Raw genomic sequence first — 18,693 nt, 5'->3', positions numbered from 1 at the left:
AAAAAAACAGTCTGATATGAAAGACAACTTGAAAGACTTGAGTAGGATCCTGGGTAGAGCTGCTTAGTATGGCTCTCTTAAATGATCTTCTCTTCAGTTGAGGATTGTTTGAAATGCTCACACTTTCTGGTTATGTTATGTGCCTGATATTCATTCAGAATCCCCTCTGTGAACATAAACATGACAAAGTAGGCAGCATTTGCACCCGGGTCTCACCCTGTTCAAGTTTGACACACTAACCAATATAATAGTTTGAATCTCAGATTGTTAGTAAACTTAATTTTTATTTAATTGTCCTTAGGGAGCCTTCTAAATTATAGAGAAACAGGACTGTCTGGTTCAACAAGGAGTGCAAGGTATTTCAGAAAAAGTGAAAACAGCAACCAGACAAGTTAACCAAGATAATTCTGTCTTAGTCATAAACATCTGATCGATCTCTAAAGAGATTACAGAAAGACAAAAATGTTTCTTGTCAGATATATACATAGCTTTGTCCTGACTGTCCAATGAAGATAAAGAGGCCAATTCACATGTTACAAAATCTGCCATGACCTACCGATCAGACGTATGCTTGGGGTCCCATGCTCAGAACTTACTTCCCTGGTGGATTGGGATTCTGATCAGGACCCCACTCCCCTGGGAATTAAGTTCTGAGCATGGGATTCCTAGAGTACATATGATGGACAACAGACAAGGACCATCTAACACATGAATTACACTTTTCAAAGTCAGCTCATGAAAACATATATATGTCATTCTTTGTCAGGGTATAATAGTCTGATGATTCAGGCTACAACTCTGTACGAAACATAAAGGACATCTGTGCTTCAGGTAATATCAGTTTTGTAAAATTTTGTACAATTCCAGCAGAGATTTTTATTTAGTATAGAAAAGTTGACTATATAGAATTGGTAAAATTTTGGAACCAGTAAGAGAAAAACAAAAATACCTTGACGAGATGCAGGAAAAGAACTTTTATGGGAGAATGCTGTATTAGCTGATAGGCCCAGAAACATAGACACCTTTCCAAAATAACATTCAGCAGATAGTCCACTGGGAGGCACTCTAACCGTGAAATCCTAAACGTGTGTGTGTGTGTGTGTGTGTGTGTAAAGTGTGTGTCAAGTTGCAGCCGATGTATGGTGATCCCATAGGGTTTTCAAGGCAAGAGATTAACAGAGATAGTTTGTCATTGCCTTCCTCTGCATAGCGACCTTGGAATTCAAACATTACACTATTCTAAAACTTTAGTGTAACAGAACATATGTATCTGGTGCTACATCTGGCGGTGATGGATGTACACCTCTATAAGAAGAAGTAAAACAAAAATTCTCAAATTGGATTGTCCAGCTAATAATTGGTCTTAGATAGCTGCATAGCTATGATTGATAGCAATGCAGCATCTTTCCCAAAAATATAAATCATAATTATAAGGGTACAATGGCAGAAAACAAGATGGGCAGATGCAATGGTCTAGGTCAGTGGTTCCCAAACTTTTTTGGGCCACATCCCCCTTGGTTCCATAAACTCATCCCTAGTATCTCCTACCCCATAAAAAAGAAGAGTTGAGTTTTATATGCTGCTTTTTCTACCTTTAAAGGTTCTCAAAGCGGCTTACAATCACCTTCCCTTCCTCTCCCCACAACAGACACCTTATGAGGTAGGTGAGGCTGAAAGAGTTCGGAGATAACTGTAACTAGCTCAAGGTCACCCAGCTGGCTTCATGTGTAGAAGTGGGGAATCAAATCCGGTTCTCCAGATTAAAGTCCACCACTCCTAACCACTACACCACGCTGGCATTATTCAGAAGAGTGGTTTGCATGACCCACTAAGGAAGATAATAGTAATAAAATTCAAAACAAAAACAATTAATTGCATTTATTCAACATCAAATTAAAACTTTTTAGTTTAATTTACTCAACAAAATTGATGGACTTGATCCAGTTATGCCAGCTTTTCAAAGTCTGATAGTCATTGAGCGAGAATTGTAAGTACCACGTTTAGTAACTACTTCACTGTTCAGAAAATTCTTAATGTGATGGATGGGCTTGATGAAGTGATACCAGTTTCCTGGTGACAGCTTCAAAGTCACTTAGCAATAGTCTTAAATCACCACGTTTCGTAATCTGGAGTTGATTTCTTTTCTTGGAGAGAAGTTGGATGACCACAGTAAAACCTTGTTCCACCAAATATGACATTGGAAATGCAACAAGGAGCTTCTTAACCACTGTCCATAGTGCAGGATAGTGATAATACATTTCAGAAAAACTTTAAAAAGGACAGATTAAAAACACACATGTGTGTTAAGTGCCGTCAAGTCGCTTCCGACTCATGAAAGTCCTCCAAAATGAATGAAAGTCCTCCAAAATGTCCTATCTTTGACAGCCTTGCTGTCAAAGATAGGACACACAGTGTGTAGTCTCATCTGGAGAGTCCATGTGCAACACACAAGCATTTTTAGTTGGGTTTTTTTTTAAAAAAAAATACAAATTGCAGTGTGAATGCAAAGAGAGAGAGATGGTCATCGCGTTTGTCCTCAGATTGTCCTTTGGGGAGGGAGGAATGAAGCAACGGTTTATTACAGGCCCGTGTTGTTATTGGCGCGTGGCGGGTGGGGGTGGGGGTGGGGACCCGTCCTCCGCCCGAGCGGGGGCGGAACTCTTGTGCAGGGCGCGGAACTCTTGCGCAGGGAGCCGCTTTCCACACGGACGCGATTTCTTCCAGCGCCAGCCCCGCGTATTCTGCGCTCGAGCCCAATCGTCCCCGCCGGCCGGCATTGGAGACCGTCGCTGTGTCGCCATGGGCGCCGAAGCGATGTTGAAGACTCTGCTCTACACCGTCAACTCCTTGTTGCAGCAGCGCAAATACGAGGCTGCGCTGGCCGTCGTCAAGGGCTTCCGCAACGGAGCGGTGTAAGCCGGGGTTGTAGGGGTGGGCGGGGGGTGTCTGCTTTCCCACCCTATCCCTCGCCCCGTTTTGGGGCTTGGTCGCCATCAGGGCGCGGATGGAGCTCGCTGGGTTTCCCGCACGTTGCAGCCCAACCGTCCTATAAACACCAGTGCCGGATTTACGTGTAGGCTAAACAAGCTATAGCTTAGGGCCCCACTCTCTTGCCCCCCCCCAATAAAATTTAAAGGGAAAAAAAACCGGATGTACATTTCCAAAATATAAGATAAAAAAAACAAATGGAACCTACTCACAGCAACAGTGTTTTGATCTTAATAATTATTTCACTATTAATATACTTCTTCTTAATTGTATTTCAGTTCAGCAATTACTTTGATAAAATACATATTTTGTTATGCGCAATTGGCTGTAGATACCTATTAGGTCCATAAATTACCATATAGCATGTATTCAACACACAAAAACAGCGACAATTTGTTGTTGACAAAGGACAGCTGGACATATAAAGGGCCCCATTACCTTCAGTAGCTTGGGGCCTCATCAAACTTAAATCCGGCCCTGATAAACACCCTTCTAAATCCACTGAGTCTGGTTAGGATTGTACCGTAAAACAGGGGCTAGGGGCAAGGGGTCCTCAGATCTGTTTCTTCCAGGGAAAGTGAGGGTCAGGTGTCTTCTTTTCCGTGTTGGCAAGCAGGGGTGTTCTGCTGCAGGTTGGAGTAGGCTGAGCTTGTTCTATTGGCAGCAGCTGACTAATTTATAATAGTTGGCCCGTTCAAAAGCTAGCTGGGATGTGTCATCATCTTTAAAGAACTGGTATGTCCACTATTATGAGAGCCGCCGTGGCGTAGTGGTTAAGAGTGGGGGGACTCTAATCTGGACAACCAAGTTCAATTCCTCATTCCTCCACATGAAGCTAGCTGGGTCACCTAGGACCAATCGCAGTTCTCTCAGAACTCTCTCAGCCCAGGGCAGAGGCAGGCAATGGCCAACCACCTCTGAAAGTCTATTGTCTTGAAAACCTTATGGGGTCGCCATAAGTCAGCTGGGGCTTTCCACCACCACCACGTCCACTGTCAGCTACTGTTCCTTTAAAGTTCTCTACCTGCACTGCTCTTGACTAAATTTATGGATCTTTTGAAAGGCATGCCAACAAACATGATCTGTTTCAGAGGGATGGTTCCTCCTTCAACTGAGTTTTGGGAATAGGGACATAGAATATGCATTTGGCTAGTCTATTCTAATTTGCAGCCAGAAATGAAAGGAAAAAAACAGCATCAGTTGTGGGCTTTTAGAAATGAAGCCTCTGTTTCATTTCTAATACCTTAAGTTGCATTGGTTGCTGAACTCTGCTGCATACTCCTTAATAAATGACTCCTCTAAAATCCATCCATTTTAAAGGGATGCTGTCACGAGTCATCTTTGTTTTCTCCATGGAGACTGTTGCATGCAGAGCAAACCAGCTCGGTTGTATAACCTGTATGTTCCACCCCCACATGTGATGGTGAGAGATAATATGTTGTGAGCTGCCCTGAGCCCGGCATTGCCAGGGAGGGAAGGGATATAAAGAAAATAAATAAAAAGTCCTGGAGACAGTATTGTGCTGTATAAGCCAAAGGCTTCAGTCCACAGAAGGCTGCTTCATGGCTAATAAGGCAAATGAGTCAAAAGCAGGAATAAAAGATAGAAGGGACTTTAGAAAATTCTGTATATAGTTGTTTGCATGTGTTTTATTTTTTCTTTCTTTTCCTTTGACAGGTATGGAGCAAAAATCCGTGCCCCCCATGCTTTGGTGATGACTTTTCTGTTCAAGAGTGGAAGGTACATTTCTAGACACCTCTCTTTCTCAACTACTTAGACCACTGCTTTATAAAGTCATGCAATTTCATAAGTTCCAGCTCTAGCCTTCTTTAAAAAGCCATGTCAGCATTTAAGACCTGCTGCTTCTATACAGTGACTATTTTCTGTGTAAGCTTTCATTACTGCTGCAAATGTGTTTTTTAAAGGTACTAGTTAGATTGCGTTAACATTCTATTACAACACCACTAGTTCCCAATTTCATTTTTTAAAAAGGCTCTATCCCTCTTTATTGCTGGGTTATAAGGAGGTACAACCAGTCCCTTCCCCCTTTTGCAATGAAAAGGGCTAGAGACTCTTTATGATGTTGTTGTTTTAAAAGTGAAAGCTGGGAACTAGTGCACTGTTGAAATAGATTGCTAGACTGTTATAGTGATTTTTGTTAAGCCAGAAAAGAGTTCTTTGGGGGGGGGGGTGTACAGCCTGGGGGCTGAGCTAAGGAAGATGGTGCCCAATGTCAGTAGGACCTGCAAAAGTGCACATCTTCCCATCTGCAAAGTGTTCAAAGGTGCTTTGACTGCACTCTTTCCAAAAAGATCATGGCAAACTAGTTTTGAGAAAGATCACAGCAAAGTGGGGGGGAAATATCGATGAACAGAGGACAACATCATGTGGAGGCTCCTGCAAGTAGTGCTGCAATAAGGAAGGCAAGATGGAACCAAACATTCATATAGAAACAGCCTTGTTGTCCTTATGGTCTCACTTTGTTTTAGATAGATTTCCTAGATTAGATTGTGCAAAGTACATGTGCTCTTATATTCCCTGTCTTCTGTAGCTTTGCGCTTGGAGCGGTGGAGTCTGATCTGGAGAACCAGGTTTGAGTCCCCACTCCTCCACATGGGCAGCGGATGCTAATCTGGTGAACTGGATTTGTTTCCCCACTCCTACACACAAAGCCAGCTGGGTGACCTTGGGCAAGTCACAGCTCTGTTAGAGCTCTCTCAGCCCCACCTACCTCACAGTGTGTCTGTCTTGAGGAGGGGAGGGGAAGGTGATTGTAAGCCGGTTTGAGTCTCCCTTAAATGGTAGAGAAAGTCGGCATATAAAAACCAATTCTTCATCATCTGCAGTGGCACCAGCAACGAGGAAATCACAAAATCCTACCCCTGTGTGGAAGACAACTTGTACTGTACCTGCTAGCTGTCTTACCTTTGTATTTTGAACTAGCTGAACCTTCTGACCCATCTTCCAGAACAGCCCCACCTACAGCATGGGGCAGCATCTGAATGCAATCAGAGCATGGATAGATATGAATTCTCACTATGACTTCTTGAAGTATATTATAGGCAGTGACTTGGCAATCAGTTTTTGAATGAACGTGTTTTTTGGGGGAGTATTATCTGCAATAATTGTTTTTTCATTTTCTTTCTTCAGCTTAAGGGAGAAATTGAAAGCAATTGGCCAGGCAACGTACACACATTCTAGAAACCTGGCATATTTTGTATTCACATACAAGGGACTGAGAGCCCTACAATCCCGAATACAGGGAAAGAAGATCCCATTTCACTCTTTCCTTGCAGCCTGTATTGGGGGCTGGTTAGTGTTTGGAGAAAATAATAATATCAACAGTCAGGTAAGCAACAAAGTCTGCCAGCGAGAATGTAAAGTAATGACAGTCATGCTTGTTGCTCCATAGTGGTTCTCTTTTGTTGGTTTTCTGTATAGGCAAAACTCTTGGGAGCACCAGTCTTAGCTACAGACCAGTTCTTCTGTAACTTCTACTCAATGAGGTGCTCCAGAGAATGATGAGGGGGAAAGAATAGTATTATGACAGTACAGAGTTTTCTGGACTCTTCTTTGCGGCCACTCTCTGTGTTCCTTAAAACAGGTGAGGGAGCCCACGCATTCTCTATGGTTCATGCAATAAGCCCTGTGCTGATTCATCTTAGTACAGGGGTCCCCAACCTTTTTGAGCCTGCAGGCACATTTGGACTTCTTACACGGCACGGTAGACACAGCAACAAAATGGCTGCCACAGAAGGTGGAGCCAGCCACAAAATGATTCCCATCGTTTAACTTCAGGAACACAGTGTAGATCCTTGTGCTGTAGTGGCAGCTGCTGCCAAAGCAACATTAAAAAAAATCTGCACAGCCAATCAGCTTTTGCTGTGCAAAAGCCCTACCTAGACCCACTCACTTCCTAAAAACACTTGGTGGATGCCAGAAGAGGTATCAGTGGGTGCCATGGCGTCTACAGGCACCACGTTGGGGACCTCTGTCTTAGTACAACCAGTAGAAATGCCAGCTGTAAAGAAGGTGGTATGATGAGGAATAGCACTGAGATCAGTTGAGAATATTTAATGAGTCAATGAGATCAGTTGAGAATATTTAAAAGTCAAATAAAGACTGGAATGTTAAGCTTTGGTGTGAATATAAAATACAACTAAGCCAGTACTGTAATACTGATTCCTTACCAATCATTGGCCAGTGAAACTGTATGAAGTATTTCTTCTGTTGGTTTCAGTCTTCCTTCCCGTTCACTTTATTGGTTCATCCCCAATTTGTGTTTTTGAATTAATGAGAATACTCTCTAATTTCTAAATTGCTCACATTTTAAAAAGAAACTTCTTTGCGATGTGGATGATAGTGAGATTTGTGACATTTCATGGAATCTGATAGATATGGCAAGAAGAGCCCTCCTATAGTGAAGGTTTTACGCAGAATGAAGAGCAACAATCTATTCAAATTCTGCTTTTTGATGAGAGTCCCCAAGTTGCTCTCAGTGGGAAGTATTGTACCATCTGTTTGCAGCCAGTGCACAGGTTTTCCACATCACCCTCCATCGTTGTAGCTTCTTCCGGGCCCCCAGAGAGATCATTCCCAAGATCACAGGATTTGTGCAAGGGAACAACCATGATGGTTGTTGGGCTGCAGCAAGGAGGGACGAGGGGATGAAATTGCCCTCTCCACTAAGCTGCTCGTGCAGAACAGGAAGGAGGAGCAATTTCAACTCCTCGTCCCTCGTCACTCCAGCCTGCACAACACTTGTGGCTGTCCTCCATGTGGGTCCCACTACCGGGGATTGATCCCTGAAGGAGTCACAAAGCACTGCAGGAGTTGTTATTATCATTTACAAAATTTGTATCCTGCTATTCTGTCCTTACAAGGGCTGCCAGGCAGCTAATAATTTAAAATGTACCTGATAAAATTACATTATAAAACCATTAAGATCAACCCCCTTCCCAAACATACGTCAAACAATTTTAAAAACAGTTAAAAACAGTTAAAATATGTACAAAATGTTAAAATACATACAAAACATAAAAATATTGGTTAGGAAGGAGGGATCATTGAGGGAACGTGAAATGAAACAAAAAAGTCTTCACCTATTGGCAGAAGACAGCAACAGAAGGGGGCAGGTGAATTTCCCTGGGGAGGGAGTTACAGTGCTTTGTTGCCATGATCGAGAAGACCGTCTTCTGGGTTGCACATGCCTGATCTGAGGCGGAGGGGGCACCCAAAGTAGGACCTCTAAAGATGACTTTAATGGTATGGTGGGTTCATAAGGCATTAGGTGGTCCTTCCGGTATGTTGGTCCCAAACTATATATGACTTTGAAGATTAAGATCAGCACCTTGAATTTTGCCCGGAAACAAACTGGGAGCCAGTGTAGATGGGCCAAGACGGGAGTGATATGGTCCCTATGACCCCCTGCAGTTAACATTGTGGCTGCAGTGTTCCGTACCAGTTGAAGTGCCCTTGTTAAGGGCAGCCCCACGTAGAGTGCATTGTTGTAGTCTATACGTAACCAGGTCATGCACCACTGTGGCCAGATCTTTTTTGCCCAGGAAAGGCTGCATCTGGCTCACTAATCAAAGTTGATAAAATGGGCAGGAATGCAGGAAAACTACACCTTCCAAACATACTACCTAATATTTGTAAAATGCAACACTCCTTTTTTTAAAAAAATTACACCTTTTAGTTAAACATAATGCATAACATACATGGACCTGTGAGAAGAGACTTAGTTGGGGATAGAGAACAGATTGAAAAGCAGAAATCTTAAAATCCTGATTTCTGAAATAAAGTGTACATAAACCAAGCTGCCCCTTCCTCAACAAATTCTTATCACCAATGGGCAAAATGGTGGTGGGGAAATGTAGAAGGGCTTGGGTTGAGCGGAACCAGAAACAGACTGGGGGACTCCTGACATAACTTGACTTCTACTGCTTCTCCTGTCAATATGGTGAAGCAGCAATTGAGAGGAAGTTGCTCACATCACTACTGAAGGAAGTATATTTTGTAATAGATGGGGCCTGTTGCTCAGCCCTCTTAAAATGCAAGCAGTACAGTTGAAAGAGTACAAAATCATCCTGTTTATGATGGACCACCCCCCTCAGTCCTAAAAACTTTCATTGGTGTAAGCCTCATGGGATAGTCTGAGTAGACTGAATAGTCTTAGTAGACTTGTTTAGGCTTCCTCCCATAGTGATCTCCTCTTAAGCTGAGGACTGGTTGAAATAATCGTTCTTTTGGTATATGTTTCTTGCCTAATATGACTTCCAGTCTTCCTCCATTTAGATAAACATGTACTTGTTGTCTCGTATCCTGTTTGGCCTGTCGCGACTGGCAGTGGAGAAAGGTTACATCCCAGAGCCAAAGCAAGACCCCTTCCCACTCTTTGCTGCCATGGTTTGGGGAATTGTTCTGTGGCTTTTTGAGTATCACCGTCACACTCTACAGCCCTCTCTGCAGTCCTCCATGACCTACCTCTATGACGACAGTAATGTTTGGCATGACGTTTCTGACTTTCTCGTATATAACAAAAGACCTGCTAGCAATTAGTCTTTGCAGTAAGGCACATTCCGGCAGCACTGCTTAATTTTTTTTTTCCTGAACACACTTGACTAAAAACGTACGGTTGTTAACATTGTGTGTAAATCTTTCCATGTGTCTCTGCCTAAATATTCTGTGTAATCTAGTGGACTTTACGGGATAAATGTTAAGAAAGTTCATATTGCAAGCTGTCATCTTGCAGTTTCTTATGAAGTGCCCCTATTTTCTGCAAAGGGACTTTTTGACACTAACAGCTGTGGGATTTCTTTGGGGTGGGAAAACAAGCTGTAAATTCACTGACCTTAAAAAGTTCAGTTTTACCAGAAAAGGAAAAAAGATGCAAGGTGACTGGTTACAGCTTTATTGTCATGTAGAACCTCTACAGCCAGCTGGGTGACCTTGGGCTAGTCATACTCTCTCAGCCTTGCCTACCTCACAGGGTGTCTGTTGTGGGGAGGGGAAGGGAAGGTGATTGTAAGCCGGTTTGATTCTTCCCTAAGTGACAGAGAAAGTCGGCATATAAAAACCAACTCTTCTTCTTCTACACGTTTCGCTATTAAAGCTTCACCAAGGGGATCAGAACTCCTTTTTGCTGAACCTTTCCACAGCAATTGAGTTCTATTTAAAAAGTTCACACATCCTGGAAGAAAATAGTGGAAATATTTTATATGATGCAGTGAAAATATTTTATATAATGTTGAAATACCCAATGATGTGGTTAATGCCCCAAAAGCATTTATGTGCAGTCGTACCTTGACTATGTCCTTTATCAACCATAGAAGAAATTGGTTATTTCTCTACAAGGCATGTTAAAGCTTAAGTTCTGAACATTTGTGTGCAAGTCTCATGCTTAGAAATCTTTCAAGATAATATCTTTGTAATATCCTTGGGTTTATCTGTTTCCTTTATGATATAACAACATAATACTAGTAAATGGGCATTTGAGAAGGGGAGAGATCTTAACATTTAAAAACTAAGTCAACAGAGAAAAGTCTTCCTAAAAATGCGATGTTTTCAGCACAGCAATGGCTCCTTTTAAACATGTCATCAACTTTTATTATTAAGTATAGGACATAAACATACTAGGTGATAAACATACTAGGTGCATAACAGATAAAAGCACTAGACAAAAGGGATTTTTAATGAGGTGAAAGGAAGTATAGGAGTAGTAGGAAATATCAGATTATCTGTGATTATGAAAGTAATTAATAGTTTTTTTATTGCATGAAGACATCAGACAGTGGCTCTTGGGTAGAAAGAGGAGTTCAGATGTATTTCTCACCTTCTGCCCTGCAATATGTCTTACCACTACAGCACTGTCAAAAGCTTGATACGTTGGCACCAACATGCTGGATGTTCAGATCTCCAGAGAAGGCTGTTAACTGGGGAACAAATTTGTAACATGGACCTATCGGTGACATGGCGTATAGAGTAAAATTCCAAGGCCTAACATTGTAATTAAAAAATAAAACGGAATTTGTTTAAGGAAATCATAGTTGATACAGCATTTAAAAGTAATAGGAAAAATATTTTTAAAAGGAAAACTACAACCAGAAAGTAGAAAAATACAAGATTATTTATATTGCCTGGCATGGTATATTGCCTGAGCTAATTTCAAGGAAGAGCCCCGTGGTGCAGAGTGGTAAGCTGCAGTACTGTAGTCCAACCTGAGTTCGATCCCAATGGAAGTCGGTTTCAAGTAGCTGGCTCAAGGTTGACTCAGCCTTCCATCCTTCCGAGGTCGGTGAAATGAGTACCCAGCTTGCTGGGGGTAAAGGGAAGATGACTGGGGAAGGCACTGGCAAACCACCCCGTAAACAAAGTCTGCCTAGTAAACGTCGGGATATGACTTCACCCCACAGGTCAGGAATGACCCGGTGCTTGCACAGGGGACCTTTACCTTTAAATTGAAGCTTGCATTTAGTTTCAATCCATTTGCTTGAGAGAGCAAACTTGCTCCCCTGGCGCCTGAGTGCGTGAAGCTCCAGAACAACAAACTCTGGAAGATTATATCATAAGCAACCTCTGTTCTGGCTGGGATGTTCCCAGACAGAAGAGAATTCCCCTGGATCTGAGGAGAGATCTTATTTTGTACCTTCTACAGGATTGAAAGTTTGCCTAATCAAGATTGACAGAAAAGTCTTCTTGGCCAAAGAGAGAAAGAATTGCAAAAGTAGCCAGTGAGTGAGAGAGAGCAACGAAAACAATAGGAAGGATACTTTTCCCCATGAGAGGGAGGACTGAAAAACTGGTGACACGGAGAAGAGTAGGCGACTTCAAGATTCCATACAGGTGTAGAGAGAACCTCACATGGCTGTGTAACTAGAATGGACCTCTGACTACCTGTGTGAGACAGGCTGCCTTGCTGGAGTCTGAGCATTCATAACACATGTGCATGTGTAGGTGTGACAATGCAAAATGCATGGGGAGTAGGGTTGCCAATCACCAGGGGCTGTAATAGCTGGAGATCTCCTGCTATTACAAATGGTCTCCAGCCAATAGAGATCAGTTCACCTGGAGAAAATGGCCGCTTTGGCAATTGGACTCTATGGAATTGAAGTCCCTCCCCTACCGAAACCTTGCCCTCCTCAGGCTCCACCCCAAAAACCTCCCACTGGTGGTGAAGAGGGATCTGGCAACCCTAATGGGGAGAGGGAGAGAAAGTTTTTTAATGGGAAATTGTTCTGGTTAAGCCAGCTTCAGAAAACCATCCAAGACAGGCCATTCACTCTGATTATAGTATATCTCTGAATGGCTTGTTATATGCTATAGCCACACTTCCTAGGAAAGGCAACAGTGGAAGCAAGTCAACGGAGACAGAGCTTAGCTGCAGGGGGCGCTCTTACCCTTCTGCGTCTCCTGTCCCTTCAGATCAGCCTCCTGCCATTTCAGGCAATTTGGCTGTGGTGAGCCTTGTTCACTGCTACTACTTGTGCCCGCATTTCCCTATTGGAGGAATGGGTTGCCTGAGACAAAAGGTGATTTAGCTGAGGAGGCAGGCTGGGCAGCAGTGAAGAGAACCCAGAGCATGTTTGCAGCACCGTGAGCTTGCCTGCCCATTACATTTTTATCCTGCCCTTTCTTCAAGGAACTCACAAGGAATGATGTGGCCTCACAGCAAGCCTATGAGATAGAGAGACCGGCCCAAGTTTACCCAGAGAGAGAGATGTGGCTGTGAGAGGATTTGAACCCAGGCCTCCTTCATCTTGGTCACCTTAATCACTGCACCTCACATCTTGATGTACAATCTGTGTTCACCCTTAAGCCTAGCCTCTTCCTCTGGAAAGAAAATACGTAACTGTATTTGACCATAATTGTGGCCATTGGCAAAGTCCAATAATAGCATGTGTTAAGAAGGCCTTTGATTAAAATACGGTTGATTGGCAAGCTGGCACCTTCACAAAAGTGCCAAATGGCGTTAGCGTGGTCATTTTATCACCATGTCTTACAGAATATTAAGGCCGGAGGTGACTACAAGCCAAATAATAATGGGAAAGTAAAAGACTTTCACTCAATCTTTTGGGCTTGCCATGTGCTAGCCTTGCACAAAGCTTGGGGAGAGAAGCACTGTATCTTTAGGGAAGAAAATACAAAAGAGCCAAAAAAGGGGGGCTTGCAGTGGGGAAGGAGGAATCTGCAAAAGCCTCTTGCCATAGGAAGCACCACAGTACTTGAAGTGTTCCATTTATTTTAGTGTGATGTACTTTCACATGTATTGTGTAGGAGAGGACTGTTAACCCAATTTCAGCTAATCTATGGGTGATGGAAAAATGCATGGTAGAAACCAAGATAGTTAATTTGTGGAGTTTGGGGATTTGTTTATATGTACCATTGCTTGCTTTCCTGTTACTGTGAGTATATTATTTATCCCTGGGAGATAAAGAAGATTCCTCCCCCCAGCCAGGGGTATAGCTATGCTGGTTAAATGTATATATGCTTGTTTGTATTCTTTTGCAATGTTTTCTGCAATTGCTCATTTGGTCCCCATGTATCACTGTGTATCCTTGAGAATCTGTGTTGATACTGAATTCAGTTTTCTGTTCACACACATCTCTACAGCCAAATTCCAGATCTACTAACCTCCACCCCAACCACCAAATCCCAACTTACCCTGTCATATGCATGTGAACGGACGTGTACTCCATCCTGTTTCAAAACATTCTTGTTATTTTAAGAAGGCGGCTTTCTCCCTTGGGTTTTTACCTCCACTGCCTCACCACATTGAGTTGTTTTCTTGCAATGGCACTGCCTTCTTTTTACTTGTTCACACCTAGAGTTTCAGCAAAAAACCCTCTACTTCCCCCCCCCCTTTAACGTCTGTGTGTCTGCTGTTCTCCTAGCCTCAGAATATTAACACAGCCTTTTCAAGCAAACTGTCTGAGACTGTAACTATCTGCAATTCACAGAGCACAAATCTGCCATAAAACAAATCAAACTGGGATCCCACCACAGCAGCAAGCTTTACATATCTGTCTGGGGCAATTAGCTGTGCTTTTAAAAGATTGCTTTCCTGCTGTGTAAGGGTAGAATATTAGGCTATAAAGTCAGTCAATTTCCCAGGGAGGTAGCTGGAATAATTTTCGACAATGTTTAACATCCACCACTGTTTCTACAGCCTGATAGGCAAGGTCGAATCCCTTCTGCCACTAATGTGGCCGAACAATGCCAGTGTGTGCTAGGGAAGTGAACTAGAAATAATGGGTATGTCTGAAGACTCTTGGCTATGTAGGTTCCATTCCTCACCCTCCCGGATTGTATTGTTCAGTAAGCTAAGTCTTTGGTTTGGTTCTGATGCTAATAAGAAAGAAATACAAACAGAAATAAGAAGACAGTTTGAAAATTCACCTCCCAAGCAGCCCATCATGTCAACGTTAAGCGAGTCCCAAAGCCGCCCCGCTCCGAAGAGCAAACAGACACGCACATGAATTGTGTGTTAACAGAAGCTCAACTGTGGCTTCTCATTGAGCGCTCCGCTCTTTTGTGTTTTGTTCAACAGGAAATCTTGGTTCCCAGTAAAACGGGGAAGATTCACCCCAATCTGATTTGTCATGACTCTGTGGCACTTGAACAGCATTTGTCTCCACAAAGTGGTAGAATACTGCAAGGAGCCCCCTTTTGTTCAAAGTACTTCAAAAATGTTTCAAGGAATTTGGTGTTGAGCATTTTAACCAAGTACATAACTTCATCCATATAATGCTTTAGGGAAATACAATAGCTTCATTTAAAAAATATTGTCTTTATAGTCTTAGATTCCTCATTAAGGTCCTCTTCAGAAACCTGAAGTGTTAGAAGATAATTTTTGCTCTTTTTCATTTTTGTCAAGGCAGTAAGAATGAGTTTCTTAACAGATATTTTCAAGTCTTGGTTGGTAGATAATTGCTTGGTTGGTAGAGAGATATATATGAGATGAACAAATAGAATGGAACAAATGATCCCTTGACAATGCCAAGTGCCTCGACAATGCCAGTTTGCCTTTCTGCAAATCAGTGAATAAACAAATACATCTGACGTGTTTAGGTTTGTTTGGGTAAAATTGCTTCCTTACACTTTATTGCTATTTTCCAAATTGTTCAGACTGATAAACGCTAAATGGTCAAATTACATTACCTACCTAGCTGGGTATGTGTGGAATACACCCATTTACACGGTCATGTGTGAAGACTGTAAGTCTTATTTTGCGCGGTGTACACCTATTGGGAATTGACTGTCAGTCATACCTTCTCAATGCATGGCATCTTTACAGATGTATTGTTACACACTTTTATCTCCCAGTTTTTTCTTCTCATGTAAGGGGGGAAAACGTGTCACGTGCTCTTAAGAAAGTGAGGGGCGGCTTTTCTTTTTTAAAAAAATTATTAAATTTTCAATATAATGAGACCGGGCCCCTGCAGGATTTAATAGGGGGTTCCTGGTTGCTTTTCTCCGGGCTAGCTATGGACCTGTGGCGTTAGATGGGCCAATCTGTTTTTATTAATGTTTTATTAATGATTTGATTGTTAGATGTTTTGGAATCGAATTTATTCTATGTGTATATGAATTGGACTTTAATTGATATTAGCCACTCTGAGCCCAGCTTCGGTTGGGACAGAGAACAGGATAAAAATGCAAATAATAAATAAATGGTTTCCCCACTCCTACACCTGAAGCCTGCACGGTGACCTTGGGCTAGTCACAGTTCTCTCTGAACTGTCTCAGCCCCACCTACCTCACATGGTGCCTGTTTGTGGGGAGAGGAAGGGAAGGTGATTGTAAATTGGTTTGAGATTCCTTAATAGTAGAGAAAATTGGGGTATAAAAACCAACTCTTCTTTACAGACAATACAAAGGATGCAAGTTTATATGGGGGGTGGGTTGGTAGAGATTTTACTGAGTTGATTCAAGCTTTTCACACTCCAAAATCATTACAGAATAAGAATTTTGTAGAAGTGTAACATGTCTGTCAACTGCAATTTGGCACCTGCCATCTTCATTAAAATGATATGCAAATTATAGCAAGCAATCAAATATGCATATTAGCTGCAGCTGTCCATCTTATGACTGTCTGTTAAATGTAGCCTTGAGTGCTGACTAGCAGTGCTTTCCCAAACAAGAGTTACACCCTTTTGTGTGTGTGTGAAGTGCCGTCAAGTCTCAGCCGACTTATGGCGACCCCTTTTGGGGTTTTCATGGCCCTTTTAGACCCATTTATTTCCATAGACTTAAAAAGACTGCAGCTCTGCTTTGGGATGCATTGCTTAATTGACTGCATGTCACAATAGTATGGAAAAGATAAATTAACAAACGTTACTATCATTTGGTGCCTTGTAGCACTATAAGAAACTGACATATTTTTTTAAAAAACCAACAACCAAAAGAGCAGTTTAACAGTGCAATCCTAAGAATACTTTCTGGAAGTAAACTCCATGGAATAGATCTGAGTAAACTTGTTTAGGATGGCATTGCTAGTCACGCTTTAATGGAGGAGTGTCAAGTATAAGGCCCACTGGCCAGATCCGCCCCTTGAGAGCTCTTATCCAGACTCCAAGCCAGCCGAGGCAGCCACCCCTTCAACTCTCGATCTAGGGTGGCAAGGCATGGCCCAGCCTGACCAAGTGACCTTTATGTCATATCCAGCCCTTGTATCAATTTTCGATATCCCTGTTTTAATGTTTCCAAACACAATAAAATAAATGTGAGTTATAGCATATGCCCAGAGAAGGACTCTTCCTGTTTGACTGGCACATGATTGGCTGCCCATAGATGGTTAGCATAGATTAGAATTGGAGGGTAACCCTGTTGAAGCTAAACAGGTTTGCATCTGATTAGTGCCTGGATGGGATTCCTTCTAGAGTAGAAGAAATGAGGGGATGTACCCATAGTTAATACTAATACCTTATCTCCAGTGCAACATTGAAAAGACACAGTCTGCATTTCTCGTTTCACAGAAAGCAGAAAACAGATTTTAACAAGGGAAACGAGTGGAGAAAGGTCAGACAAACCTACGTTTGTCAAGACATCTTAATGCAGCCAATTTCATGTTTCCAAACGAAAGCACAATTACTGTGTTTTTTTTAAAAGATGGTGCATACCATGGTAGGCTTACGAGCTTGATGCATGAACGATTGCTCCAAGTTTGGTATCCGCATGTAAGATTATAGTATCAGAATTATCTTTACAGCCTTAATATTGTACAATCAGCACCTCCATGGTCCACGGACATATAGCAGCCATTGCTGTGAATACAATGGGATCCTTGAAAATAGAAATGGAGCCAAAGCTTCTAAAGGCATTGAACGCTGCATTTGTGATCCCTGGAGGCATAGAATCTTCACGGCAATAAACTGATTACTTAGAACATTGGCAGGAAATAAATACAAAAGACACCTACCGGTATTTTTCCTAGTATTGTGGCACCTTAAAACTATCAAGTTTTTTATTACTATTATTCTAGCAAACTTTCATGGATTGGAATCCATTTCGTCCAATGCATTTAGTGTGTTCTTACTACAATTGAGTTCTAATCCAGGAAAGCTCAGGGATCCTTGTGCTTAGGGTTGCCAGGTCCCTCTTTGCCACCAGCGGGAGGTTTTGGGGGCGGAGCCTGAGGGGGGCGGGGTTTGGCGAGGGGAGGGACTTCAATGGCCAAAGTGGCCATTTTCTCCCGATGAACTGATCTCTTTGTCACCTGGAGATCAGTTGTAATAGCAGGAGATCTCCAGCTGGTACCTGGAGGTTGGTAACCCTAGTTGTACTTAGTCATTAAGCTGCCATATGACTTGTATTTATTTTTATTGCAGACAAAGGGGGCTAGTCCTTTGGAACTGAAATATCGCCAGGTATTTTCAGTTTTGTCCTGGCATTGGCAGAGAGGTGGCACCCAGTTCAATTCACTATCAAAATGCCAGTAAGGACAGTGGTGGGACCCCTTGCTGCGGGCCAACTGCTTCTTATGCATGAAAGGAATGATATATTGCAGGGAACCATGGACAGAACAGAGCACAGAACTGTGAGATATTCTTGCGATTACTTCATTGAATCTAAGTGTTTGTTTGTAGAAATGCATTTTTGACCAGCAAGACTCTTAAACAAAAGTAAAGACAGGGTTGTTGCTGGGCTTTTTCTTTCTGAAGAACCCCTGCAGAAGTGGGACACAAGGACACACTGGGAGTGTTGGGGGGGGGGAGGTAGTTGTGAATTTCCTTCATTGTGCAGGGAGTTGGACTAGATGACCTTGGTGGTCCCTTCCAACTCTATGATTCTATGACAGTCTTTCTACAAATGCAGCCTCTGCTGTTACTGTAACCCTATTACAGCTTCTAAGAGAAGGTACATTGCGTTGTCCTGTAGGCTGAAATACAGACTCTGTTCAACTTCAATTGCAGGTTTATTGTTAATGTCACCTAGCCGTGTGTGGTGTCCTTACCAGAGTTATTTATTAAATGTGCAACGTTGGCACTGTAGCTAGCGAGCACATCTTTCAACCCACCTCTGGCAGACTCGTGTACCGTGAAGTCAAAAGAGCTCCCGTTTCCCTGGGGTGGACCGGCTGCTGGGATCCCTGGCTATTCCGGGGGTTAAGCGGATCCGTTCACCCTGAATAAACTTACGGCTTGGATTTGAAATCTAAACTTTTTAATTCCATTTGGCGTTTCTGAGCTCCCTGCTGACAGGGGC

General features: G+C 42.5%; 1 protein-coding gene across 1 annotated transcript; it reads left to right on the top strand.

The window, feature by feature from the left end:
* The first annotated feature begins 2,782 nt into the window (after positions 1 to 2,782).
* Positions 2,783 to 9,549, top strand: PXMP4 (peroxisomal membrane protein 4). The gene is made up of 4 exons (XM_056845222.1): positions 2,783 to 2,912; positions 4,666 to 4,728; positions 6,139 to 6,337; positions 9,286 to 9,549. Exons 1-4 carry the CDS (start codon positions 2,800 to 2,802, stop codon positions 9,547 to 9,549), a joined length of 639 nt encoding a protein of 212 aa, XP_056701200.1. The 5' UTR covers positions 2,783 to 2,799.
* Positions 9,550 to 18,693: the final 9,144 nt, after the last annotated feature.

Source organism: Euleptes europaea, chromosome 2, assembly GCF_029931775.1.
Source record: "Euleptes europaea isolate rEulEur1 chromosome 2, rEulEur1.hap1, whole genome shotgun sequence".
NCBI lineage: Eukaryota > Metazoa > Chordata > Lepidosauria > Squamata > Sphaerodactylidae > Euleptes > Euleptes europaea.
Note: the sequence above shows the minus strand (reverse complement) of the source record. Positions and strands in the feature narration are given on the sequence as shown.